The sequence below is a fragment of the Amblyomma maculatum genome, chromosome 4 (assembly GCF_055883805.1).
Source record: "Amblyomma maculatum isolate TAMU_Amacu chromosome 4, ASM5588380v1, whole genome shotgun sequence".
NCBI lineage: Eukaryota > Metazoa > Arthropoda > Arachnida > Ixodida > Ixodidae > Amblyomma > Amblyomma maculatum.
This window is the reverse complement of record NC_139347.1, coordinates 52,222,292-52,245,099: the sequence shown is the minus strand read 5'-3', so window position 1 is coordinate 52,245,099 and position 22,808 is coordinate 52,222,292. Positions and strand designations below refer to the sequence as shown.

The 22,808-nt window shown below is 48.4% G+C and overlaps 1 protein-coding gene across 4 annotated transcripts in view; it reads left to right on the top strand.

The window, feature by feature from the left end:
* Positions 1–22,808, top strand: part of Graf (GTPase regulator associated with FAK) — a 61,151-nt gene that overhangs the window by 900 nt on the left and 37,443 nt on the right. For all 4 annotated transcript variants that reach the window (XM_084601433.1, XM_084601435.1, XM_084601432.1 and 1 more), the window contains exons 2-5: positions 2,017–2,112; positions 5,008–5,069; positions 19,419–19,490; positions 22,319–22,420. In XM_084601433.1, the coding sequence (XP_084457559.1) occupies positions 2,017–2,112; positions 5,008–5,069; positions 19,419–19,490; positions 22,319–22,420 (332 nt within the window). The remainder of the gene's footprint in view (positions 1–2,016; positions 2,113–5,007; positions 5,070–19,418; positions 19,491–22,318; positions 22,421–22,808) is intronic.

Genomic DNA, 22,808 nt, shown 5'->3' with positions numbered 1-22,808 from the left:
ATATGTGTGTGTGTGTGTGTGTGTGTGTGTGTGTGTGTGTGTGTGTGTGTGTGTGTGTGTGTGTGTGTGTGTGTGTGTGTGTGTGTGTGTGTGTGTGTGTGTGTGTGTGTGTGTGTGTGTGTGTGTGTGTGTGTGTGTGTGTGTGTGTATTTTCTGTCCCGTATTTTTCAAACAATGCTGCCGCTACTAGCACAAGTGTGGACTGAGGTGTAATGCTGTAAATAGATAATTTTGCAATGACCATACGTTGCACAAGGGCAGTGAAAGAATACCCACCAGGGAGAGTGTCGGGCAGGGAGACGAATTTCTCCGCTTTTCTTTTTTCTTTTTTTTTTTTTTTTTTTTCACGGCATGCTGACGAGAAATATTCATACCATTGGATTCTGAAAATTTATGTAGGCGTGTTAACAGAAAGCGCCTCAACATCTTTTGGCAGATTTAATGCAAGTATATATAATTGTGCTGCCAACATCAAAGGAAATGTAAAAGCATGAAAATATCTAATGCAATTTAAATAGTCTAATAACACTTCGAAAAAAATTTTCAGATGGAATTCAGTCTTCCTCAGCTAAGGTCTCCTCATTTTGCTTTCTGCATTTAGCCTTGTTTTCATTTTAAAGGTGCTTCAAGTACAGATACCTTTATTGAACATAAATTTGAGGATGTAGTTTTCCATTGTGATGTGATAGCCTACCAGTGCCCACCTTGGTATCGTAACACGGAGGCTGAAGAAAAAGCTACATAGTATTAAGGACAGAGCAGCAAGCTATGGAAGTGGTCTATCACGGCATAACACAGGGTGCAGAGAATCAGATGGAAAGTCACGTTTACCAGATTAGGTAGGTTCTTTTCATGTAATGCAGAAATGCATAGGGAGCTTTGTTGACATCCAGAATTCTGCCACGCATCCACGAAAATGATTACTTTTGTCGACCACCCGCAAATGCTGCATAACAGTCCTGAAATTTCTGCACAGCTTCATTGTAGCTGCTAGTTAAAATCGTATATAAATGACAGGACTTGCAGTTGTCTCAATAGTAGCAGTACTTGCTTTTGTTATCTTGCTTCTTGTGTGGGTAGGGACTCTTCAGTGTAAGGGGTATATTGTACGACTCACAAAATGTTGCAATGCTTCAACTTGTGCTACATGTGATGTCTGACAAAATACCACATTGTACTAGGAAATCATTTCACAGATCTCGCAGCTATTAATACAAAGAAGTAATGCTACTGCTATATGTGCTGTAAAATTTCTTTGAACCTTATCTACAGAAACGAAGTGCCTGTCAGTATCTCTGTACTGATGGCACTTTCACTGGTACAGTGAAATTGAGGTGTATCATATGGACTAAACACTTCTCAGCTTCAGTATTAGTGCCATCATTGTATGCATGCATTCTGTACCTTTTAAGCAGTACCATGGTGTTTTCAAATGGCCATATCAGAAAAGCTGTGGAGGATTTTAAGAGCCTACTTGACATTGTGTGTATAACTTCTGAACTGTTTAATCGAAGGTATTAACATAAGCAGTCTTACCTAAGCTGTTATTTAATAGAAATCTGAGACCTAATGTTAAGGAGTGAGTGGCATTTCTTCCCTAACATAGCAGTCTGGGCATGTTGGTTATTCGTGATGAAAATGTGCAGTGCAAAGAAAGACACAGCGCTTATGTGTCTCGTGTGTTGCCATTGTGTCTTTCTTTGCGCTGCACATTTTCATCTGCATTTCTTCCACTTATTTATACCACACCCACACCACCTGAACATGCCAACTCAGCCCAGCACCCCTCCCAACGGGGAGTTATGCTAACTAGCTAGGACCTGGATACTTTCTCTGCATTCATGAGGGAGCTCTATAAACTTAAAAGTGAGAGCATTCTGCTTTTAATTGAAAGTACAGGATCTCCCTTTCAGAAAGCCATTGCTAATAGGATTTCATACTTCTATATTCTGTCTTTGAAAACAGAAAGAGTGCAATCATTTGTATATTGATTGTACCTTACATGTCTTCTTGCAGACCTTTCAAGAGCACAACGAAATCTTGCCAACAGCTTCATAAATTTTAGACTGGAGTGCATTGGAAACAGCCAGACTGATGATGAAATTGTGATTGGTAAGTTTTATTTTTTAATGTCTGTGACATTATTCTGGAGCCCTCCAGTGTAGCCAGGGGGTTGTGGTGGGGGGGGGGGCGGGGGAGGTCAATGTCAGAACACTACCCAAAAACTTACTGGAGCATAAAAATGAGGTTGTTTAGGAGGAGCAGGCTCCTTTTAGCGTACAACACGCCGAGGAAGTTATTTCTGGCTATGCCACTGACTTGCAGCTACCCTGATAACCTTGTGAGCTGTTTTGGAGCATAAAACCCACAATTTAGGTTTTTTTTGTAGTTGCAGTGCACATATAAAACATTCTAGCGATTTCCTGGTGGCATATAAAGAAAATTCTGCAAAGGTGGTTTTTGTTTTCAAGGCAGTATAATTATGGCCTAATTTTTTTACAAGTTGTAATCTGCAGTGAGTTTGTATTGACAGAGTAATTAATAGCTCAGTACAGTCACTGTAATATACGTCTCAAGCAATTCCTTGCATATGCTTACTCACTTATTGGTGACAGTAGTGCACAGGTAACTTTGGTGCGTTTCAAGCGTTCTTTCAGGCTGGAGTCCTGTGCAGGACAAACGTTGGAACTGAGTTTTTTTGTTTGTTTTTTTTTTTTGTCATAAATAACTACTCATTTTGGCAATGCATACTTTGCATGAGTAGGAACCACATCACCAAACTGAGTTTTCATTACAGTGGGATGTTCTCCAAGGGTCAGTGTTGCCACTTCTACAGATTAGCTTCGTCTTTCAGTTTTCTGCTCTTTTTTCTTTTTTTCCAGTAGCAAGAGCGATAATATATATTTGACCCAAGTCTCGCATCTAGGTGCAATGCAGTTGCTCTGTAAGTGAAGGAGGAGAACCGAATTTGAGTTGTGTACGCCTGTCAGCACAGGCAGCTTCCAAAACGGACCACAAGCGTACCGACGCCGTTGTTTAACTTCACTCTGTTCTTCTTGCGCTTTCGCAGCGCTCAGCCGCAGTTTCCCGCCGATTTTCGCCCACAGTAAAACTGAAGGACTCTGTTGAAACGCCGAGGCGTAGCTACTCGCCGGTGCGACTAGTTTCAGAGAACACACCCAATGTTTCCAGGGCTATCTCCTCCCACCTGTTGGATAACGTAACATCCCGAGGCTGTGCTGTCCTAAAGGCTGTCCTAAAGGCTGTCCTAAAGGCTGTCCTAAAGGTGGTCGAAAGGCGACAGTGGCGGCCGAAAACTGACCGTAGTGTTTGTTTTCGCCCGCTGTCTTCGTGTTGCCTCCGGTAGCCGAGCCTAAAGTCCCTAGATGAGCCCATCCGGAGGATTTGCCGAGTCGTGCGGCGTTCGCCTCCGATCAGCTGGCCGTCCGCAGTGGAAACGCTGTAGTCTGAATCGCGGTCTGCGTTGGTGGAATAAACTCGGCTATGGTGTGTTGTGTGGGAATTATCTAACTTGTCGGAACAGCTCAGGTTCTGAAGGACGTCGTAGCGGAGGGCTTTGGATTAATTAGGCCACCTGGAGATATTTAAAGTACGTTGGCATTATACAGCACATGGGGCGCCATTTGCGTTCCGCTTTTACAAAAACCGGATTCGGACCAGGGTACTCCGGCATTAGCAGCCAAGTGTCAAAGCACTGAGCCACGTCGGCGGGTTCCAACAAAAAGGAAACCGGAAACAGGCGTAATATATGCGCCGAATCGGCTCGTTATGGTTGAGAAATTTGCGAGAATTGAAATATGACGAATGGCATGGCATTTAAGAAAATTAACAATTGTGCCTATTGGCGTGTGGCCGGTCTTTTCTTTTTTTTTTTTTTTTTTTTTCTTCTACGCGGTTTGCATGGCACCGTTTCGATCGTTCAGTCATTTGACGTTTCAGAAAGGTACAGGAAAGAAAATAAAAAAACAATGTTGGTTCGGTGCTTAGTTTTCGCTGTCTTCCGCCTGGTTGTAGCTAAACAACGCTCTGCGCGACCTGTCGCGGCGCACTGCTTTTATTTTTTATTTTTTTCGGGCGCGTTGTTGCGGTCTTGCCTCGTTGCTCTTCAAGTGCCGCGACATGGTGACAGTGAACACCTGGGGCTCGCGCATGGGAAGTGATGGAACGTCGGGTCGGAGCGGCGGTCCCAGCGAGTTGTTGAACCCGTTTGCAAACCCGCGCTGTAACGCTCCGCTGTCTGGCTTCTAGCTTTTTGTCTGGGTTTTTCATGATCGCGTTCTTCAAAACACTGCGTTCAAAACACGGCACTACTTCAACGCTAAAATTTAGGCTTGTTCTTAGTAACGTGTTCCAGCTGCCGTGCGGAAGATGCCTTGCTCACTCTAATATGCCGAAGTAAAGGTTTTGTTCACTCAGTTTAAAAGAACGCGACACCATACTTGGGGACGAGAGCACTGGAGCTAGTATATTTTGCCTTTCTCTGCTCTCATCTCTTGCTCATTTAAGTAGCATTAATTATCACGGAGAATAGCCTGAAAGTGTAGCAGACTGTTTCGCGACGGTGATTGCGGCAACGAACTGGGTCTGAGATTCCGCATTTGCGCGCGCGCCGCGGTGTCACCGTCTGCACCATTCGCGGGGGACGCGCGGCATTCAAGCTCGGCTCATTGTACGTGTGTCCTCCAAAAAAGAGGACCGATCTGCGAGATTTATGGAGATAGCCTACCTTGACGTCTCCCTGGCGCCGGTGCCTTTGTCCGTCGTTCTGCGTCGTGTGCCATTGCCTTCACAGACAGCTGGCGAGCAGACGGCGGCCTAGTTCACGTGCCAGACGAGCGCCCGATGAGACGCAGTCATGTGTCCGTCGTCTCCTGGACCGATCATGTTCACTGAGACACCGCCGGTCGTCGGAGCACGTGTTCGCGAATGAATCGAGCGTAATAATCGCATGTTTACACGTGCGCCGTTTTTGTTTGTGTGTTTCAGCCGGCTCGCTGAAGGAGTTCGGTCGGCTGCTGATGACCATCGAAGATGAGAGGGACCGAATGGTGCGTGTTTTCTTTTATTTTTGCTTTTACAACAGATGCGGGTAATTGCGCGGATAGATTGCGGAAGAATGCATGCTTGTTTATCTCCACCGCTATAGGGTTAAAACGGGACCCGAATGCAGTGCTGGGGCACGCGGTAAGTGACCATAGTTATAACGTTTATGGTTTGGCACAGTGATAGTGGCGAGTGGTAATGACGGACGACGACTTCTAGAGCGAACTATTCTATGGCCAAGCTCGCGCGTGGCTTGTCTAGAGCGCTCGAGCTATTTTCTACGGACTAAAAGGTGCGCAAGTTTGTAGCAGGCGGCGGTTTTCATAGACGATGTTTTGCATGAAGCCTCCTCCTCCTCCCCCCCCCCTTTTTTTTTTTCTCGAAAAAAAGTGTAAGGAAAGCAGCTGCGCTAAGATTTTACTTTTTGTCCCCGCAGCACACCGCTGCAGTCAGCTCACGTCTGTGCCAAAGTAAAAGGAGAAAAGAAAAAAACAAAAAAAGAACTGTTTCACTCGGCGACGGTGAAAGCGACTTGCGCGGCCTGCAGTTGTTGATCCCACGTGCCGCGGCTGCCGGCCGCACGTTTTCAGATGAATGTGTTGTCGATAGTGGTGCACGGGCCCCGCATAATTCTGACTCCGTAATCGGGACCTTTGCAAAAAGTAATAATAATAATGCGCCGATGATTACATCGCTGTGTAATGCGAAATTCGAGCGCAGCTCTTTACGATTTTTTTTTTATTTTGTGCTGTATTTAGCAAAGGATTTTAGAAAGTCATGTGGGTATCCACAGTTACAAAACTTTATTTTTCATGTATAGTACTGTTTTTCAAGTTATACTCCTTTACCGTCCTTGGTTGTGATGAAGGAAGATGTGGTGCGAGAAATGGAGAAGGATATGTTCCACTTACTGGACTAATACCTGGTCCTAAGGGTCATCTATACAGGTGCTTAACGAGGTCTCCACAGCAGTGGGAAGAATTACGAGTTTGAGGAACGAGATTTTTTCGCGCATAAATGGCATATGAAGTTCTTCTTTGTCTTCTTATGTAAATGTTGTAATTTACTAATTAGTAATTAATATAATTTTTCTAATTTACGAACTATTTAGATAATAAATGTAATTTGCAAAGTTGGAGGCCACCTTCAGAAACCCCATTTCGTTTATTTCCAATGAAGAAAAGTCTTGTGTATTTTTTTTTTTTTCACAAGCTTTAAGAAAGCCCGCGAAATACCAAAAAAAAATATCACGTGACTAACGCATTCGTGCTCCACGATTCTGGTGCTCTCAATCGTGGTTTAAGTGAACGAAATTAGCTGCGGCCGTCGCTCGACAGCCCAGTTCCAGCGGTGGGCTGATATGTTGGCGATGGTTGCACCTTCACGTGCGCCGGCTGCCTGAAGCGAAGAAATCATCGCATATACATGCCCAGAGGCCATTGGCGTACGACGGACGCCCGACGGATGTCCTTTTTTGGATGTTCGGACGTCCGACAGAAATCCGTTTATGCTCAACATATATACGTACCACGGACGTGTATATCGTTTGTAGCTCCGTATTACGTCTCACGGACGTCCGACGGACACCCGGAGGCGGACATTTCCCGGAACTTGCGCAGGGCCCCTTTGATGTAAAAACTTGCCGGTAACATTCGTGTAAAGCTCAGCAAGCATGTGCCGCGCATATTTTAGTCGTATAGTGCTCAATGGCTTTGTCCCGAAAGAGTAAAGCAGAAAACAGAATATGCAACAGGTGTTTATTTCCCGTTGTCTGCTTTACTTTCATTAATAAAAACAAAGCACTGAACAGCAGTGTGCAAACAAAAATTTCCATGAATTATTTTTAACCCTTGACTAACTTTGCTTGGACACCCTGTATAATATGTAGTGACCCCTTATCGCGTTAATGGGGACATCGGTAGCCCTTCGCTGGCGTTTACAAAACTGCCCGAGACTTCTATGTTTCGCACGACTATGGAAGTAAGCAGGAGGCCGACCAAGATTCTGTACCCCCCGGTTGGCCAGTGTCAGCTGTGATAGCTGCCCACCGGTTACGCCAGCGCCGCTCGAACCAGGAACGGGCGCCTAGAGTTGCGCTCTAAAAGAAAGAAAAAAAAAAAGACAATCGTTGCTAACCGCAACGTGAGCGCATACACGAGATAGCTCGCGTTGTGTGTGTCGAAACAAAGCGATAAGACCGCGTACGTATGCCCAGTAGCGGAACAGCACCAATAAAGGAAGTTATAGACGAGGCGGAACGTGGCTGCAGCTGCGTGCTGCGATTTTCGTTATTCCCTGCCAGCGAAAGGATCAGACGCGTCCGCAGTCTCACTCGGAAAAATCCTGCCGCCTGCAAGCAGCCCGGGAGATAACTGGAGAAATTTCAGCCGGATCCATAGCCTGAAAAATCCAACTAAGCGACCTGCGGGACCGCATTTTGTAGCGATTTTATTTGGTGCCCTGCATGGACCGAGCTCGGTCCCACCTTTGCCGGCGCAATTCCTTTTTGCCGCGTTAAAGTTTTTCACTCGGGTTCCGGGAGCGGCTCGCGAGGATAACCAGTGCCGACGCAACCTGCGATCCGGATTTTTGCCAGTGGAGTAATTAGTTTCTCTAGCGCAGGGCGCGGATTGGGCGAAGCTGCCATCTAATGTTCGCTTCTCCTCAGCCGTGGGTGTGAACCGTGCATCTATATAGATTGTTCAGTGAAAGCATAGTAGCAATAATGGAACAAGAAAGGCAGGTGTGGCTATATGTTATTTATTATAAGGAAAGCCGTGGGGGAGAAGAAGGCACATCTTGCGAGTGTCTGCGCCTCAGGATGTAGTTCGCCACGGCTGCATCATGTCCCTTGCAAATGCTGTGTATTACCAAAATTTTCTTCGGTTTTTGTTTGTTTGTCGTTCCTCTTGCTGTTTAGTCTTGAAAGCGGAGTACTACCGCAGTTATACTTCCCTGATGGCGCGAGGTGGACTGCGCGGTGCGGGGGCAACAGATCAAGGCTAGGCAGATTTAGAATATAGGGTCAGATCACATAGAGGGACGCTCTAACCACACCTACAGCCACACCCTTCTCGCTTTCAGCTTAGCATTCCGCGCGTGCGCACTAGGCGCCCCCCTATCCCCCTAAACGATAGGGCCACCCTATCCATGCTACTGAAAACGCGCTGCCCAATAGCCGAGTCTCCTCGCTTCGGGCAAGGTCGCAAGCGATAGGCCATGGCGTCGTCCTCGCCAAGGTTTGCCTCGTGCGGTTACCGCTTCAGGGTGCGTAACAGCCCTGGCAGACGCGGTCAAAGGTGAATAGGGACGTGGTTGCAAATCCCGATATGCTGCATAGCCGCGTCAAGAAACTGGCTATACCTTCACGGAAGAAACCCTCGATCGGCCGGCCTTAGTCGTCGTATACCTGTTTCGATTTTGTTTTTTTTTTAAGTCACAGCTTTAGGCCTTGTTAAAACCTTGCAGTGTTTTTGAAACCGGGATTAAGTGTGCTTTTGAAAATTTTAGTAGTGTACTTTATATCGGGAAGCATGTGACAGCGGGAGCGTGTTAAGCAAAATTATAAACCTCCTCGGTAGCAGTCCTCAATCCAAGAACCGTTGTGGTTATCGCCTGGCAATCGGCTTTGTGAAAATAACGGGAAGTGGGCGTCATTCAGAAGAGGCTTATGCGAAGGCACCTTACACAGCTCGCCATAGGGGCATAGCGTACTCACAGTGCAATCCACTCACTGTCCGCTCACTGTCCTCTGGCCGCTCCTTCGACAGTGTCATTCATTTTAAAACACATGTTTGCATAGAGCATTGAAGAGGGTTTTTGTTTTTTGCTTTTATTTTTTAAAGTTGACTTTCCGTACCGATAATCGCGTCAATAATCTATTCTTATCGGGAACATTAACTGCGCAACGTTGTGCGCAGTTTTCGTTGAATAATCTGTGGCGCCTGAACCACAACCCGACAGCCTTTCGCGAGGAGACTGCACGACGATTTTGCTGGTTTTCATCATCAGCCTGATTATACCCACTGCAGGGCAAAGGCCTCTCTCATATTTCTCCACTTAACCCGGTTCTGTGCTAGCTGCATCCACTTGACCCCTGCGAACTTCTTAATCTCATCCGCCCACCTAACTTTCTGCCGCCCCCTGCTACGCTTTCCTTCCCTTGGAATCCAGTTTGTTACCCTCAGCGACCATCGGTTATCCTCTCTTCGCACTACATGTCCTGCCCATGCCCATTTCTTCTTCTTAATTTCCACTAGAATTTCAGTAACTTGAGTTATTTCTCTGACCCATTCTGCACGCTTTCTATCTCTTAATGTTACCCCTACCATTTTTCGCTCCATAGCCCTCTGAGTTGACCTCAACTTAAGTAGAACTCTCTTGGTTAGCCTCCACGTTTCAGCCCCATAGGTGAGTACAGGTAAGATGCAACTGTTGTATACTTTCCTCTTGAGCGATACCGGTAAGCTGCTAGTCATAATCTGCAAGTGCTTGCCAAATGCGCTCCATCCCAATCTTATTCTTCTTGTTATTTCCTTTTCATGGTCCGGATCTGCGGTTACTACATGTCCTAAGTAGACATATTCGCCTACTACTTGCAGTACTTCGCTACCTAACGTAAACTGCTGTTCCTTCCCGAGGCTGTTGAACATTACCTTAGTCTTCTACATATTGATTTTCAAGCCTACCTTTCTACTTTTTCTGTCTAGGTCATCAATCATTATTTGCAGTTCATCTCCCGAGTTGCTTAGCAAGGCAATGTCATCAGCAAATCGCAGATCACTGAGGTATTCTCCATCTACCCTTATCCCTAACTGCTCCCATTCCAAGCCTCTGAATACTTCCTTTTTTGCTCAGTGCTAAACCTTTTTGGGTATGTCTTATGACTGCCACTGCCAAAGTTCAAAGCCCGCTCCTGAAACGTAATCCGAACGGCGGCCCTCCTTTAAAAGGTATGCCGACAACTGCAACACGCGCCCAGGACCATCGGAGCGGAGCGCGGAGGCGAAAATGTCGCGTGTACTGCGGGCATGTATAACCACAGCCGGTCTCGAGGGAGAGCGCAATAACAATGGCCACGCCAGGCGGTTGTCGCCTCTGGTGTTGTCGCTCTGGGGGAAAACTCGGATCACGCTGACTATAAAGCGGCAGCTTTATCGCCTCCTGAGAAATAGCGGTCTTCTTTGTCGGCCTGATACGGCGGTGGACTCGACGCGCTTATTCATTCTTGTCTCGCGCATTCCAGCCGGTCCTTAGGCTTCCGCCTTTATCGCGCTGCTAGACTCGCCTCGCCTGCGAAGGTGTCGGAAGGGGGCTGGGCGCAAGCTTTGACCCCTTGCTATCATTCTAACCGCTAAGGTTTAGTTTTAAGCCTGTGTTGGACTGAAAAGGCGTGCGCGAGGACGCTTGGTTTCGGGAGCGCGCGGGAGAAGGTGCAATGCGTTAACAATCATTTCATTACGTTAACGCCGGGCTGAAACGGTCACAGCGTTAGAGATGGCATACGTTAACGTCGGTAATCAAGCACAGGCGCACAGAAAAAGAAGTCGGCGTTGTTATTGCCCGCGAAAGGCGCTGCCGCTGCTTTTCCCTGTACCTTGAGCTCTTTTCGGCGGCCCCAAATTCGCACGCTTCCACTCCGTTCTTTGATGCCTTCGCGCGCAAGGTGACTGGAACGGTTGCCGACTGCCGTGAGGACTGGGAGGAGTTTCTTTTTCATATAGAGGCCTCCAGTGCGGTGGCCGGTGGCGATCCGGGATTGTCTTGTATCGGCCCTTTCTGCAGCTCTCGTGGATAAGAATGTTCATGAAGTCTTTGCGCTGGCAGTCGCAATTGCCGCTGTTTTCTGTGAAGGCTTGAAAGTGATCGGAAAGCAGGACACTTCCACGAAGGGTCCATATTTTCCCTTTCTTTTCTGCGTTCCTAGCCATGTTTGCGCGTCGGGGGGACTGTGGATCGTAGACAAGTCAGCAGCGCAACGGTCTCCTGCTCTCCAGCCTTTCTGTATTCCACTTGATGACCTCAGACAAAATGGCACATACCCATGACGGGGGATTGGCCAGGGTGCATTGTAGATTGTAAATCCTCGTTGTCTCGCGCGCGTGCAACAACACTTCATCTTTATCACAACTATTTTCACCAGACTTTGCAAACTGCGGTACAAAAGAAAAAAATGCGAACCGACCTAGGCGTGAGCAAATACGGTGAAGCAGTTAACATGGCGCCTTATTCTTCGCGCTGTTTTTTTGTTTGTACAGCCTATTGCGAGGTGGTACCTCGGAAACAACACCAAGGTTTGGATACAGGGCGAACAAAGCGGTCGACGCACACCACTTGTGGTAGGCGATAAGATGAGGCCAGGCGATAGCAGATAAGTCAAGGTCGCAATGATATACGCTGGCTTCGGATCATACCGACTGCCAGGCCTTCTTTTAGCTCTCCCGCTTACCATTTCCTCGCCTACCACCTGATATAACTGATGTGAATATACATTTACATGCCTGACAAGAGCTTCGGGACTGCGTTTTCTTCATGACCTCGTCACCGGCCGTAGGTTTATTATCTCCGGTTTTTAAAAAAAGAAAAAAAAAAAAGGTCCCAATCAAACTCAGGCTTAACTTTGGATCGTTCTGTAGCGTAAATACAGGTACGGAGTAATCTGCCATTAGTGATCGCCGTGTAGTACGCGTGTCTGGACCGGTGTTAAATGGACGGTTCGGGGTTCCGGTCGCCGAGCGCGTCGCTACGCTGCTGATGTCTGGTCCCACGGGATACAGTGTGACCGCCGGCGTTTCTATCTTGGGCAAGGACCACTAAAGATTGATGGGCTTGTTTTAGGTAAGGATATGGTCTCCAAGCACACGCGCTATCCTGTAGTTTCCTCGCTTGGCGCTGCCGCGTTCTGAGTAGTGCCAGTGAACCTTGACACGTGTTTTTGTTCCGTATAGACCGTGCGACTTGCGCTTGCTGCGAGTGGCATCTGGACGGGGAGCAGACCGAGCGGCCGGTCGTGTTCCTTCGATCGGAAAGGAAAAAGAAAAACCTCTTTGAACTCATGACCCAAACCGAGTCGCTGTTGCGCCGGAGTCCTGGTTCTGGCCGCGACGAGCAGTAAACAGAAGGAGCACCGTGTGGTATAAACAAAGGTCTCGTGTTATGGTCGACTCCAAGACCCCGTTTTTGTCAGTGGTCTGCGTGTGCGGCCGATGACGTGCTCAGACCATTGGCAGAAGGCAGCTCAAGAAGCTTTTACGGGGCTCCGCGGCCGTGGGCCCCTGTAGTAAACAGCTTACGCTGTGTAGACCGAGTTCCGTCAACGTTGCCACCCTGGGTCGACTCGAAAGCCCTGGGACTTCCACCGAAAAATCCTTGGATTGTGAAAAAAGAATCCCCAACATTTAAAGTTTCAATTCGTAATGAGCCTAATAAAGTAAACGAAGTTATCCATAAAATGAAACTATATTTGTGCTTTTCGAAGAGACTATATCCCGATTTATGCCTGTTTGAGACGCTCTTTATTTATTTATTTATTTATTTTTTTTTTTTTTTTTTTTTTTGCGTGCTGAGGACATGAACGCGTATGTTAGCTTGTGGACCGGTTCATGTACGCAAAGCTTGCGTTTTAATTCTTCCAAAAGTGCGATGAATATCATATTTCCCTCTTTTGAAGCCCGCATCACGGGCTTTTCAGGTAGAGCACAGCGTACTACTTTACACACCGATACCTTTTTACTTGGAATCAGCTTCCAAGCTTTACCTACCTCATGAAAAATTTTGCTGGTCGATATATGTTTTTCTAATTGAAAGCAGCTTTCTTATTGTACCACATATTTTTCGCAGTGTTCTTCATGCTCCTGGCAGCATACAAGGGTGAATAAAAGTACGCAACGAGCGCTAGACTAGACGTGTGCTTGAAAGGGCTCAGTGTTTCATCACATTTACTTTCCTGAGCGTGTACAGCGAGTTCCGACGGAACTGTTCCATTGAACTCGCGGTAGGCGGTACACACTCTGTGATGCTCTATGGCCTGGCGAGGTCGCGACTCGCTGGAAAACTGGGTTAGAAGTTGGAAACCGTAGCCTGCCTCTTCCTCTTTTCTCTCTCTCTCTCTGGGCCTACAGCGCGGCCCCGCTTCCTGTACTTTTTGTTTTCATGCGAGACGGATGCTGTATATTGTGAAAACAAAACAAAAATATATATGGATATCACGGGGTACGACTGCAAGAACACCGTCGCCTGGCCTCCTCTTTTCTCGCCGCTTTCCCCCTTGCTGCTGGCTACGCGAGCCCTGTCCGTACACAGCCGTGTGCTGCGATCGGCCGCGCACACAGCCGACGGCGACGCGAGAACTCGCACCGGCCAGCTCTCCCACGCGCATGAAACGCTAGACGAGACCGATTCGAATGAGCGCTGACTACTACCGAGTCATCGCTTTCCGATTCGCCAGAATGAGATTTCAGTGCGTCGCGTGGCCTTCGCGCCGGGCGGTGGGCGACGCACGAGGTGGGCCTGTAACTGGAGCAGTGGCGAGCTACGCGTGAATCTGCGTTGAGCCGCCACCACCACTGCCGTCGGCGGCGTCGTCGTGAAATTCGATTTGTGCAGCTCACCGCCAGAGCTGCTGCGCTATGTATTCCCGCCGAAATCCGCTCTTCCGCGACTGACCGGGCGTGCACACGGCGCAGCCGCGGTAGAACCGGACGACGACTGGAGGCGATGTCCGAAATTGTCCTCGTTGCGGGTTTTTTTTTTTTTCTTTTTTTTTTTCCATCTTTTTCCCCGCGATTTGAAGGCGTGACCCTCGCTTCTGCGACCACGCGGAAATCCCAAATGGAGCGCGTATAACGGTCAGCAGACAAGGGAGAGGTGGCGTGCTCCTACAGGGTTGTCTGTAGTGTGCCGAGTATACAAGTATACGGGGTGCTTATCAGCGTGTCCCGCGCGGCGACGCGCCTTTTCCGGCGCCCGTGTGCGCAGCGCTCGTAGCTTGAGGCAGCGTCGCTTATACACCACTCCCTCTCGTTCGTTGGCCGAATTTTGAAGCTGCCGAAGAGGGGGCGAATTATAGTGAGCCGTGTGCACGGTCTTGCTCGGACCCTGGCTGTCCTGCGAGCGATGTACAGTCAGATGTTGTTTTTTTTTTCTTTTTCTTTTATATATATATATATATATATATATATGTGTGTGTGTGTGTGTGTCAAGCATCCTGTTTGTCACGTACTCATTCCTGGCTTTGGGCGTACTGCGCATGCATGCGGAGAGGTGTCGTGACTCGTGCGCCACTCAAATTGAACCTAGCTTTTTTTTTTTTTTTCTTCTTCTTCACCGAGGTTTTTGCATATACTGCCTCTGACGAAATGAGGCCGTCGTGATGCAGCCGGACGTCACAGTCATGGATTCAGTCAGCTTGGTGATGCTTTGGCATGACGTTAAGTTTTTTATCCAGACAGCTAGCTGGCTATATTCATGGCGCCATAATGCACATGTTAAGACGACAATGAATACCTGGGAGATGATGCTCGCACAAAACAGCAGCAGTAACTACAGGGTACAATTTAAAGAAGCAAACAGCAGTTACTAACTATGGACAGTGGTACGCGGCGTGTGGGTTACTCCGCTAAACAGTCAATAGAACCGGTTTTACTATTCGGCTATACCGAACAAACCAGAGGCATCGAAATTCTCGAGCTTATAATTTGGTCTGATGGTTATTGTGATAAAGGCGAAGTGTCTTCTTAAGTAGCCGTGAAGACCTTAACGGCGGACTGTTTTCTGTAACGGAGCAATTGTGTGTGGTGATTACTTCGGACTTGAGTTGTATCCGACTATGGGCTTGGCTGGGCCTTTTCGTATACGCTCGCATGTAGTTAACCAACCACTGTCTGCACTGCAGGTACAGAGCAGGCTGCTGATCTCGCGACGCGGGCTGCTTTGGCAGACCGTTTTCTTCCAGGATACCGACAGTCTGGTTTGGTTGCTACGTCTCGTTGAATTCGACTGCGCTTACTTGGGCGAATGCGAACGGAAGGCGGAGAGGCAACCAGTACACACGCTCGTCCTGCTTGTTTCTCGGTTCTTCGTCCAAATTCGTTCGAGTGGCGATGTTCAATTCAACGCAACATTTTCTGCCACGTTCCAGCAACCTAAAAACGAAAAGGCGGCACGGCACGCCTACTGTCAGCGCACCCTGGCCTAGATGAGCCGCATAGAGCTGTGCACGGGCTTGTACAGGTCCGAAAGCCGGTACCCGGCCCGGCCCGCGGTCCGGGCTCGGCCCGGCCCCGAGACCGAGCCAAAGTATTTTTGTCCCGGGCGGGCCGTACCGGACACTCGGATCACGAACTCATGCAACATTTGTGAAAGGGCGAAATAGCCGTATAGTGCAATAAGCGTCTAGAATGCCCTGAATTTTCCCGCGTCGTTCCCACGTGAGAGCTTCCGAGTTTTTTGCCGGCGTCAACTCGCCTTTCCTCCCCGCCTCCTCGCCGCGAAGAGCCGCTTGTGGGCTATAGCTTGCATCTCCGCTTTAGTAGCACCGGCGCTGATGTTTACGTGTCCGTTTCAAACTTCGCGCCTTGCTGTCGCCAGTCACACGTCTCAATTGTGACGCACTCCTGCCTCGACATGGCCTCGTTGGAAGCGGGACATAGCTCAAAGCTTCTGCGGTGTAAGAGTTTACTCTTGCATCTCTTGTTGCGAAATTTTCACTTGAAAGGCACGCGGTGAGCCAGGCGAGCTCACCGAGTACCAGGCCACTGAATCAACCACTTTTTAGGTTTGTAGCTTGCTCACATTTGCAGAATAAAACCAGCATGCTTATCGAAATCCTATCAAATAACGTGTTAGTCATTGCTATAGCACTGAAAGAAACCTCAGCGCTACCGGGTCCGTTATACAGAGCGCCGCAAATGTCTCGATTCAATGGATAACTTGTTGTTTTTGTACAATAAGTTAATTCTACGCACGTGCTGTCCCCTATGTATTCAGAAAATTTGTCATTTCAAACATGAGAACTCAACGTTTTTAAGATCTTGGATAAACTTATCATCCTGAAATTATTTTCTTCTTTTATCTCTTCAACTGCAATTATAGCATGACGAGCCGGGCCGGGCTGAGTCCTTATCTATGTCGGGCCGGGCCGAGCTCGGGTCTGTAGCGTCGGGCCCGGGCCGGGCTCGAGCTCAAAATTTCGGCCCGTGCACGCCTCTAGAGCAGTATGTTGGAGGAAGAGAGGCGCTTGCAAAACTTTCAGACAGGACTTCGTTCCTGGGTATATACGTAAAACGCACGAGACTCGTCACGTTGTCCTCTGCATACAGGGGCGGCGAGAGGTGTTGTGTGGCGCGTGTGTATACAGTTGCCGCTCGCTGTTACTGTACAGGTTCGGCACTAAAGTGTCTACCGTTTACGAGCGCATGAAGCATCCGGCCAAGCCACACCGAAGGGCGATCAAAAGCCTTGGGGTGAGCGCGTGAACGGGACAAGCGAATTTGGGCTGCCTCTCTTATCGCACGCCTCTGTGTACTTCCGACTGCGGGACAAGGCGAACGCTCCACTAGAGCCGAAGTGTTCGCCACCCTATTGCTTAGGCAGCCTAATTAGTGCATGGCATCTCTTCGTGGTTTCGTTTTGAACGCTGTTCTTATGTAGGTTTCCGCTTTGGCGACCAAATGTTACATAGCTGTCCAGGCAGCCAAAAACTCTGGACAATAATTTGGAGTGCGTAAAGGAACATAAATATCATGTTATAAAAAGAGAAGAACTTAGCCCTGTTTGGAACTGTGCAACGAGGGGTGTCCTTAATCCCACGTTCACAAACCAGCGCGATGCTATGCAGATGCCGTTCTGTTCTGAAGTGATTGAAGGACAATTGTGGCTGTATTGTCCTGCCGGCGGCACTACCAAATATTTGTCACTCACCTTTGTCGTAAAATTTAAGGCGGCTTCTGTTGGGAAAAAAAAACGGGAAAGATGCCTTCTGTTCTTCTTTTGTGTATAATACAGTTCAAAAGGCCTTAATTGTCTTCAACTGATAGCAGAAGAAAAGTCAAAGTTGGCATACTATCCGAGATGGGAAATAAATTCTCCAACTAGCGCTGCTGAACAGCGCTGGCCAGTGGCGTTAACGTGCACATGCTGGTGAATGGCGAAGCAGTAGATTTTGCATTATGAGCTCCAGAGAGAGAAAGGAAAAAAGAATAAAATGAACTGCAGTCGTGGATGGCGCGTGTACCCCAACGTTTGTTGACAGGCGAAGCCACGGGGAATTGCACATTGCGTGCGTATGGGTGCTTCATGCACTGCAAGCGTGTTTTTGGAACGCGCCGTGTCGTAAACCTCTACACTGGTTGTAACCTTCACACTTGGGTTCAGATGCGTGGGTATCTTTCTGGCATGTTGGCATAGGTGGTACAAACAGCTCGGATTCATGCCAGAGGCATTTTATGTCGGAAATGTCGACATCTGTATGACAAGGAGACAAGGAATGAAGTTGATAAACACATTGTTTGTTTGTTTGTTTGTTTGTTTGTTTGTTTGTTTGTTTGTTTGTTTGTTTGTTTGTTTGTTTGTTTGTTTGTTGCTTTGTTGCTTTCGTCCGGCGCCTTATGAGTGTAGGCATGGACGGGTTCATGAAGCCCGTAGCCTGTGAATCACGTTTAATTTTATTCTGTTTCCGTTATCTCTGCCCCGGATCCGGTTCCACATGCAGACAGAGAAGGAGAGTGCTTTGGTGCGCGTATCGTAACAGCTGTGTTTGGATCGCTTTCGTCTCAAATAAATCACCCCTGCGCTGCAGCTCCACAGTCACCGCGTTTCAGAGGAGCCGAAGTTTCACCAGAGCAGTGAGGCGTACACATCCGATCGCGTTCATCACAACCTGCTACAGGCGATTAGTAATAATAAAACAATTCTCGATGAAGTAACTGATCCTCCAGAGATGGTCGAGGCGAGCTGTTCGTACGCGGAGCTCGGACTTCGTCGGGAGCGCGTGCGCGCTCAGAGGCGCCAGCACGTGAATCTATTTTTTTTTCTTCTTTATCTTCGGCCGCCTCTTATAGCTGTTTGTTGTCCTCGTCGCAACCCCTAGCTGTGGGACAGCAAAGTCGCGCGCGTATGTGCAGGTTTGTGTATGTGTGCGCGTGGGGGGGGGGGGGGGGGGGAGAGGAGAGGAGAGAGAGAAAGAGAACAAATATCCGCAAGGGAACCGCAGACAGGATCCACTTGAGAGAACCGCGATCCGCCACCGTGACTTTCTACCGCGCGTGGGCGGGGCGCTCAAGCTGATTCGTCCCGACGCGGCAGGTCTGTGTATAGTCTGTGTGCTGACATCCAGTATGTGGCGCCATCTATCGGCTTCAAGGGGGATCTGGGCATGCGCAGTGGAACGCGCGGTGGCGGATCACGGTAGCGGATCGCCGGTCACGGTAAGCTAAAAAGTCGCGCGGTAAGTTTCCAACCGATAGCGGTTGTAGTACGTGGTACCGAAATAAAGTTTTTGCGATAGGTTATTCATCAAGAGGCGAATACATACTTTGGAACTAGACCTGTTTAGGCTGTTACTACAGTATGTTGGAATCGAAGGGGATCGCTAAGAAGTTCTAACGTGGATAATTCAGTATATGAAAATTTGAAATAGATAAACATATTTGTAACCTGGAAGTGGCAATACATTGCAACCATAGTAGTGACGCGTTCCTTGCAGCGAGTGTCCGCCCGCCAGCGGGCTTATATGTGTAGCGCACCCCTTTGCAGCTCTGATCTATTTTGTATCGAGACCGCAGCGAACTTTTTTTTTCTTGAGGGGGGTGCTGTTCACTGCCTAATACGCAATGTCTGATTCTGTTATCGCTACACTGTAAATGAAGTAATTGCTCATTGAAATTACATACTGTCGGTGTTCTTTCAATGCCTTCGGCGTCGGAACGCGCAATCGCAAGGCCACTGCTGTCCTTTATTTTAGTTAGCTAGGTTGGCTTTACAGCATAACAGCGTTGAGGCCTCGAAAAACGGAGTTGGGAGATCGAATTAGGCCACTATCAAGCACATCCCACTTACCTGTAGTCACACGGTTTCGCGGCGCCAGTGTGAAGAGTGATTGAAAAGCGTCGTTACCCAAAGCGCCACTCGAGGCGGTTTCATGTATGGAATAACCGAGCGAAATACTTCGCGACTTTCCCCTACCGTTTCGCATACTTTTATAGGACTTAGTTTGTGCGTGTCTGTGTGTGGGGGGGGGGGGGGGGATATATCCGTGCTGGACTGTAATTAAGCATCTCTCGATTTTGACTCGCCCACCTGTGAAGCTCACGCGCGTGGTTTGACCTTGCGCTCTGTTTTCTGTTTCCCATGCGCAGCTGGAGAATGCCCACAAGACGTTCATCGAGCCCATCGAGCGGTTCCGCAAGGAGCACATCGGCGAGGCCAAGGTGGGTATATATCATTGCGTGCGCGCGGGCCGGGCTGCGAGCACGTTACGAAACCGAGCACGGGGCATCCGTTGTTGCGGGGCCAGTGCTGCCTGTATTAATATCCAGGTGGGTTCAAGGCTCGGTCACGGTTCCTGCACGTTACACTGGCGGAAGACTACATTGATGTCGCCAGTGTTCGGGGACGTATACGTACGTGCAATTCTGCTGTCTTTCGAGGTCATGGTCGTGTAAAACAGTTCGTGCATTAACTCAGTGGTGTGAAAGTAGCACTGAACTGTACGGCGCTTCATGTCGTTTCTAGACGTTAGCAGGTTAGCAGACAACGGGCAGTTTTGACACCATCCTTGCCAGCTCTCTCTCTCTCTCTCTCTCTCTCTCTCTCTCTCTCTCTCTCTCTCTCTCTCTCTTTGCGTCCCTGCATAGTCAGTCGTCACCACCACCAGCTTCGGTTTAATCCGTGCGCAGAGCGCTTAGTGCGTCGTGACGTCACGGATGTCCGAGTGTTCCTTCGCACTGGTCTGCGTTTGCTAATTCGAGTCGTTTACCATGCGCTGTCTCTGTAATTAAATAAAGACACGTGCTCCGCCCATTGTTGATGCCTCAGTGAAGGATTTTTTTCTTTGCGCAGACAGTGTGCCAGCTTCACGTCGGAATTTTCACTGCATATCGCGCGCGTTTGAAGTGGTGGATAGTTAGTGACATCTTTTTTTTTTTTTTCTTTTTTTTTTTGTCAGAACGGTGCCTGTGGCACCGCAAGTTTAGAGTCGAAAGGACGTGCGCCAGCAAACATCGATATATTCGCCATCTTCGTCTTCGTTCCAACGCTTACTCTAGTCAGCCCCATGAGGCCGGAAGAACAGGGAGTGAGAAAGTAGCTTTTGTAGTTTGTTTGTTTTTTCTTCACGTGACCGGGCACTAAAGTCGTAGTCATCGCTGGTTTGCTGCAACCAAAACTACATTGGGGTAGAACTCGATTGCGCATACATATTAATTACTGGTAACCAGCAAGATCAATGAGGTGACCCGTGTTTGGTCTTAGGCACCATTTCAATAGCACCGCGTACAACAAGATTGGTTTGGTTTGTGGGGTTTTACTTCCCAAAGCGACTCAGGCTATGAGAGACGCCGTAGTGGAGGACTCCAGAAATTTCGACTACCTGGGCTTCTTTAACGTGCGCTGACATCGCACAGCACACGGGCGCCTTGCTTTTCGCCTCCATCGAAAAGCGGCCGCCGAGGCCGGGATTCGATCCCGCATCCTTGGGAACAGTAGTCGAGCGCCGTAACCACTGCGCCACCCCGGCGGGGCCAACAACAAGAAAGAGAAAGAGGCAATTTTCCGACGCAACAACAAGAAAGAGAAAGACGCGTCGGAAAATTGCCTCCTTGACAAAGCAGCCGCTACCCATTCTCTTGCCCTTCTCACAGCCATGAAATGCTTCCCAACGAAGAGTCTACTAGACTGCTAACGGCGGCAACAGCTATATAGAGGAAACTTGCGTGTAGCCTGGAGAGAGGAAAGAATAGATGATGTGACGTCATTCTCTTCGAAGCCGGAACGACTGGAAAGGTTACGGTTTCTGCAATGCCATCACCCCCGGTATGAAGTGCTTGGCGCAGCGGCTTAATTTCAGGGCGGAAACGCTCCACCTTGGCTTTGCTTTTCTGGGCGGAATATGATCGCACGGCTCGTCCAAACAAAACGAGAAAGTATAAACAGCGCGAAAAAGGCCTGTAGAGCTTATCGAACAGCTCACGCCTCGCGTACGAGCAAAAATTCCATTTGGCGGACTGGCGCCGCTATTGAAGTGGGTACAATCCCGTCCAGATGTTCTCCGCTTCACGTCTCTGGCGCGTGTAGAGGGTACAGAGGGCCTTACCTATACATACTACATGACGCATACGTTCCTCCACAGTTTGTGCCTGTAGCCTTGCAATGCATTGCGCGGCACGTATGATGCAGACAGCGAATTACAGGTTGTCCCACGTAACTTGAACCGAGGTTTAAAAAATAAAAATGAAAGGCACTTTGGACGTGGGTAGAACCGGGTGCATGATGTTAGCATTAGCCTGCAGTTACCAGTGTTTTTTTTTTTTCCTTAACTGATTATGTTTAATTACTCAGCATCTTAAATATCGGCTACACACCGTCAAGTTTGATGCGCAAAGTTGAAGAGCACCTTCAGATCTAATTTTTTTGCTGCTCTATCAAGACTTGTATGGCCCTTTCTTCCGCGCCCTAAAGAAAGCCTGCGAAATAATGCTAATAATAATAATAATAATAATAATAATAATAATAATAATAATAATAATAATAATAATAATAATAATAATAATAATAATAATAATAATGAAGCCGCGTGACCGGGCGCTTGTGCACAGATGTGCCGGTCTCAAGAGTGCGATGCAGGGTTTTCGGCTGCATGCAGCGTGACTGCGGTCATGGGCACGCGACAGTAGTATATTCTAGGCACTATAGCGACAAGGCGTTACGGAGGTTGCCAACCTCCATAACGCATATAGCGCCAACCTCATCCTGGCGGTGTTCTCTAAACAAGTTTGGTCATCAAAAAAACGTTTTATGCGCTCAGTAGTTAGCCTATAGTTTTAGTCATAACTACGGAGTGATATTTCTCTCAATTTACCAGTTTATTTTCACTTCGCTGCTTTGTTGCGAGTAGGGACGAATTAGAAAAAAGAAAAACGTAGTGCATACAATAAATTTACCTCGGCGGAAATTGTAAAAGCGACCCGTGTTGCGTGCACTGTGTACCAAAAGTTTTCCCCACCGTTCTTCTTTTGTGTGTTGGCACTGTCCTCCGCAGGAGCGCAAGAAGAAGTTCGACAAGGAGACTGCCCGCTACTGTCAGTCGTTGGACCGGTACCTGAGCCTCTCCACGAAGAAGGGCGACGCGCAGCAAAAAGAGGCGAGTGCTGGCGACGCATTAGCGCTTGAGTGTTGCTACACCGCTGGGGTAAACGGCGCGCCTGCCTATTACTCTGGACGTTGCGGTGGGAATACAGGCAAGACGTGCGTATACTGCCTCCAGTACCGCTCTAGTGCTGCTGTAGTACCTCCTGTACTGCTCTGCCGGGGTGCGGCGGCTATTCTAAATGCGTGCTCCCCGGTTTGTTTGCGCGTCTCCTCCCTTTCTCGGCTTTGTCCTGTAGGAGACGTGCCGAAAGGATGGGGCACGCGCGGCTTCTCTTTCGGTGACGCCCATCTCCTCTGTCTTGGTGCTCTTATTTGTACTGCACTGTGATGTATCTGGACGGAGGAAGCACTGCAAATAGGAGAGCACGAAAAGGTAGTTC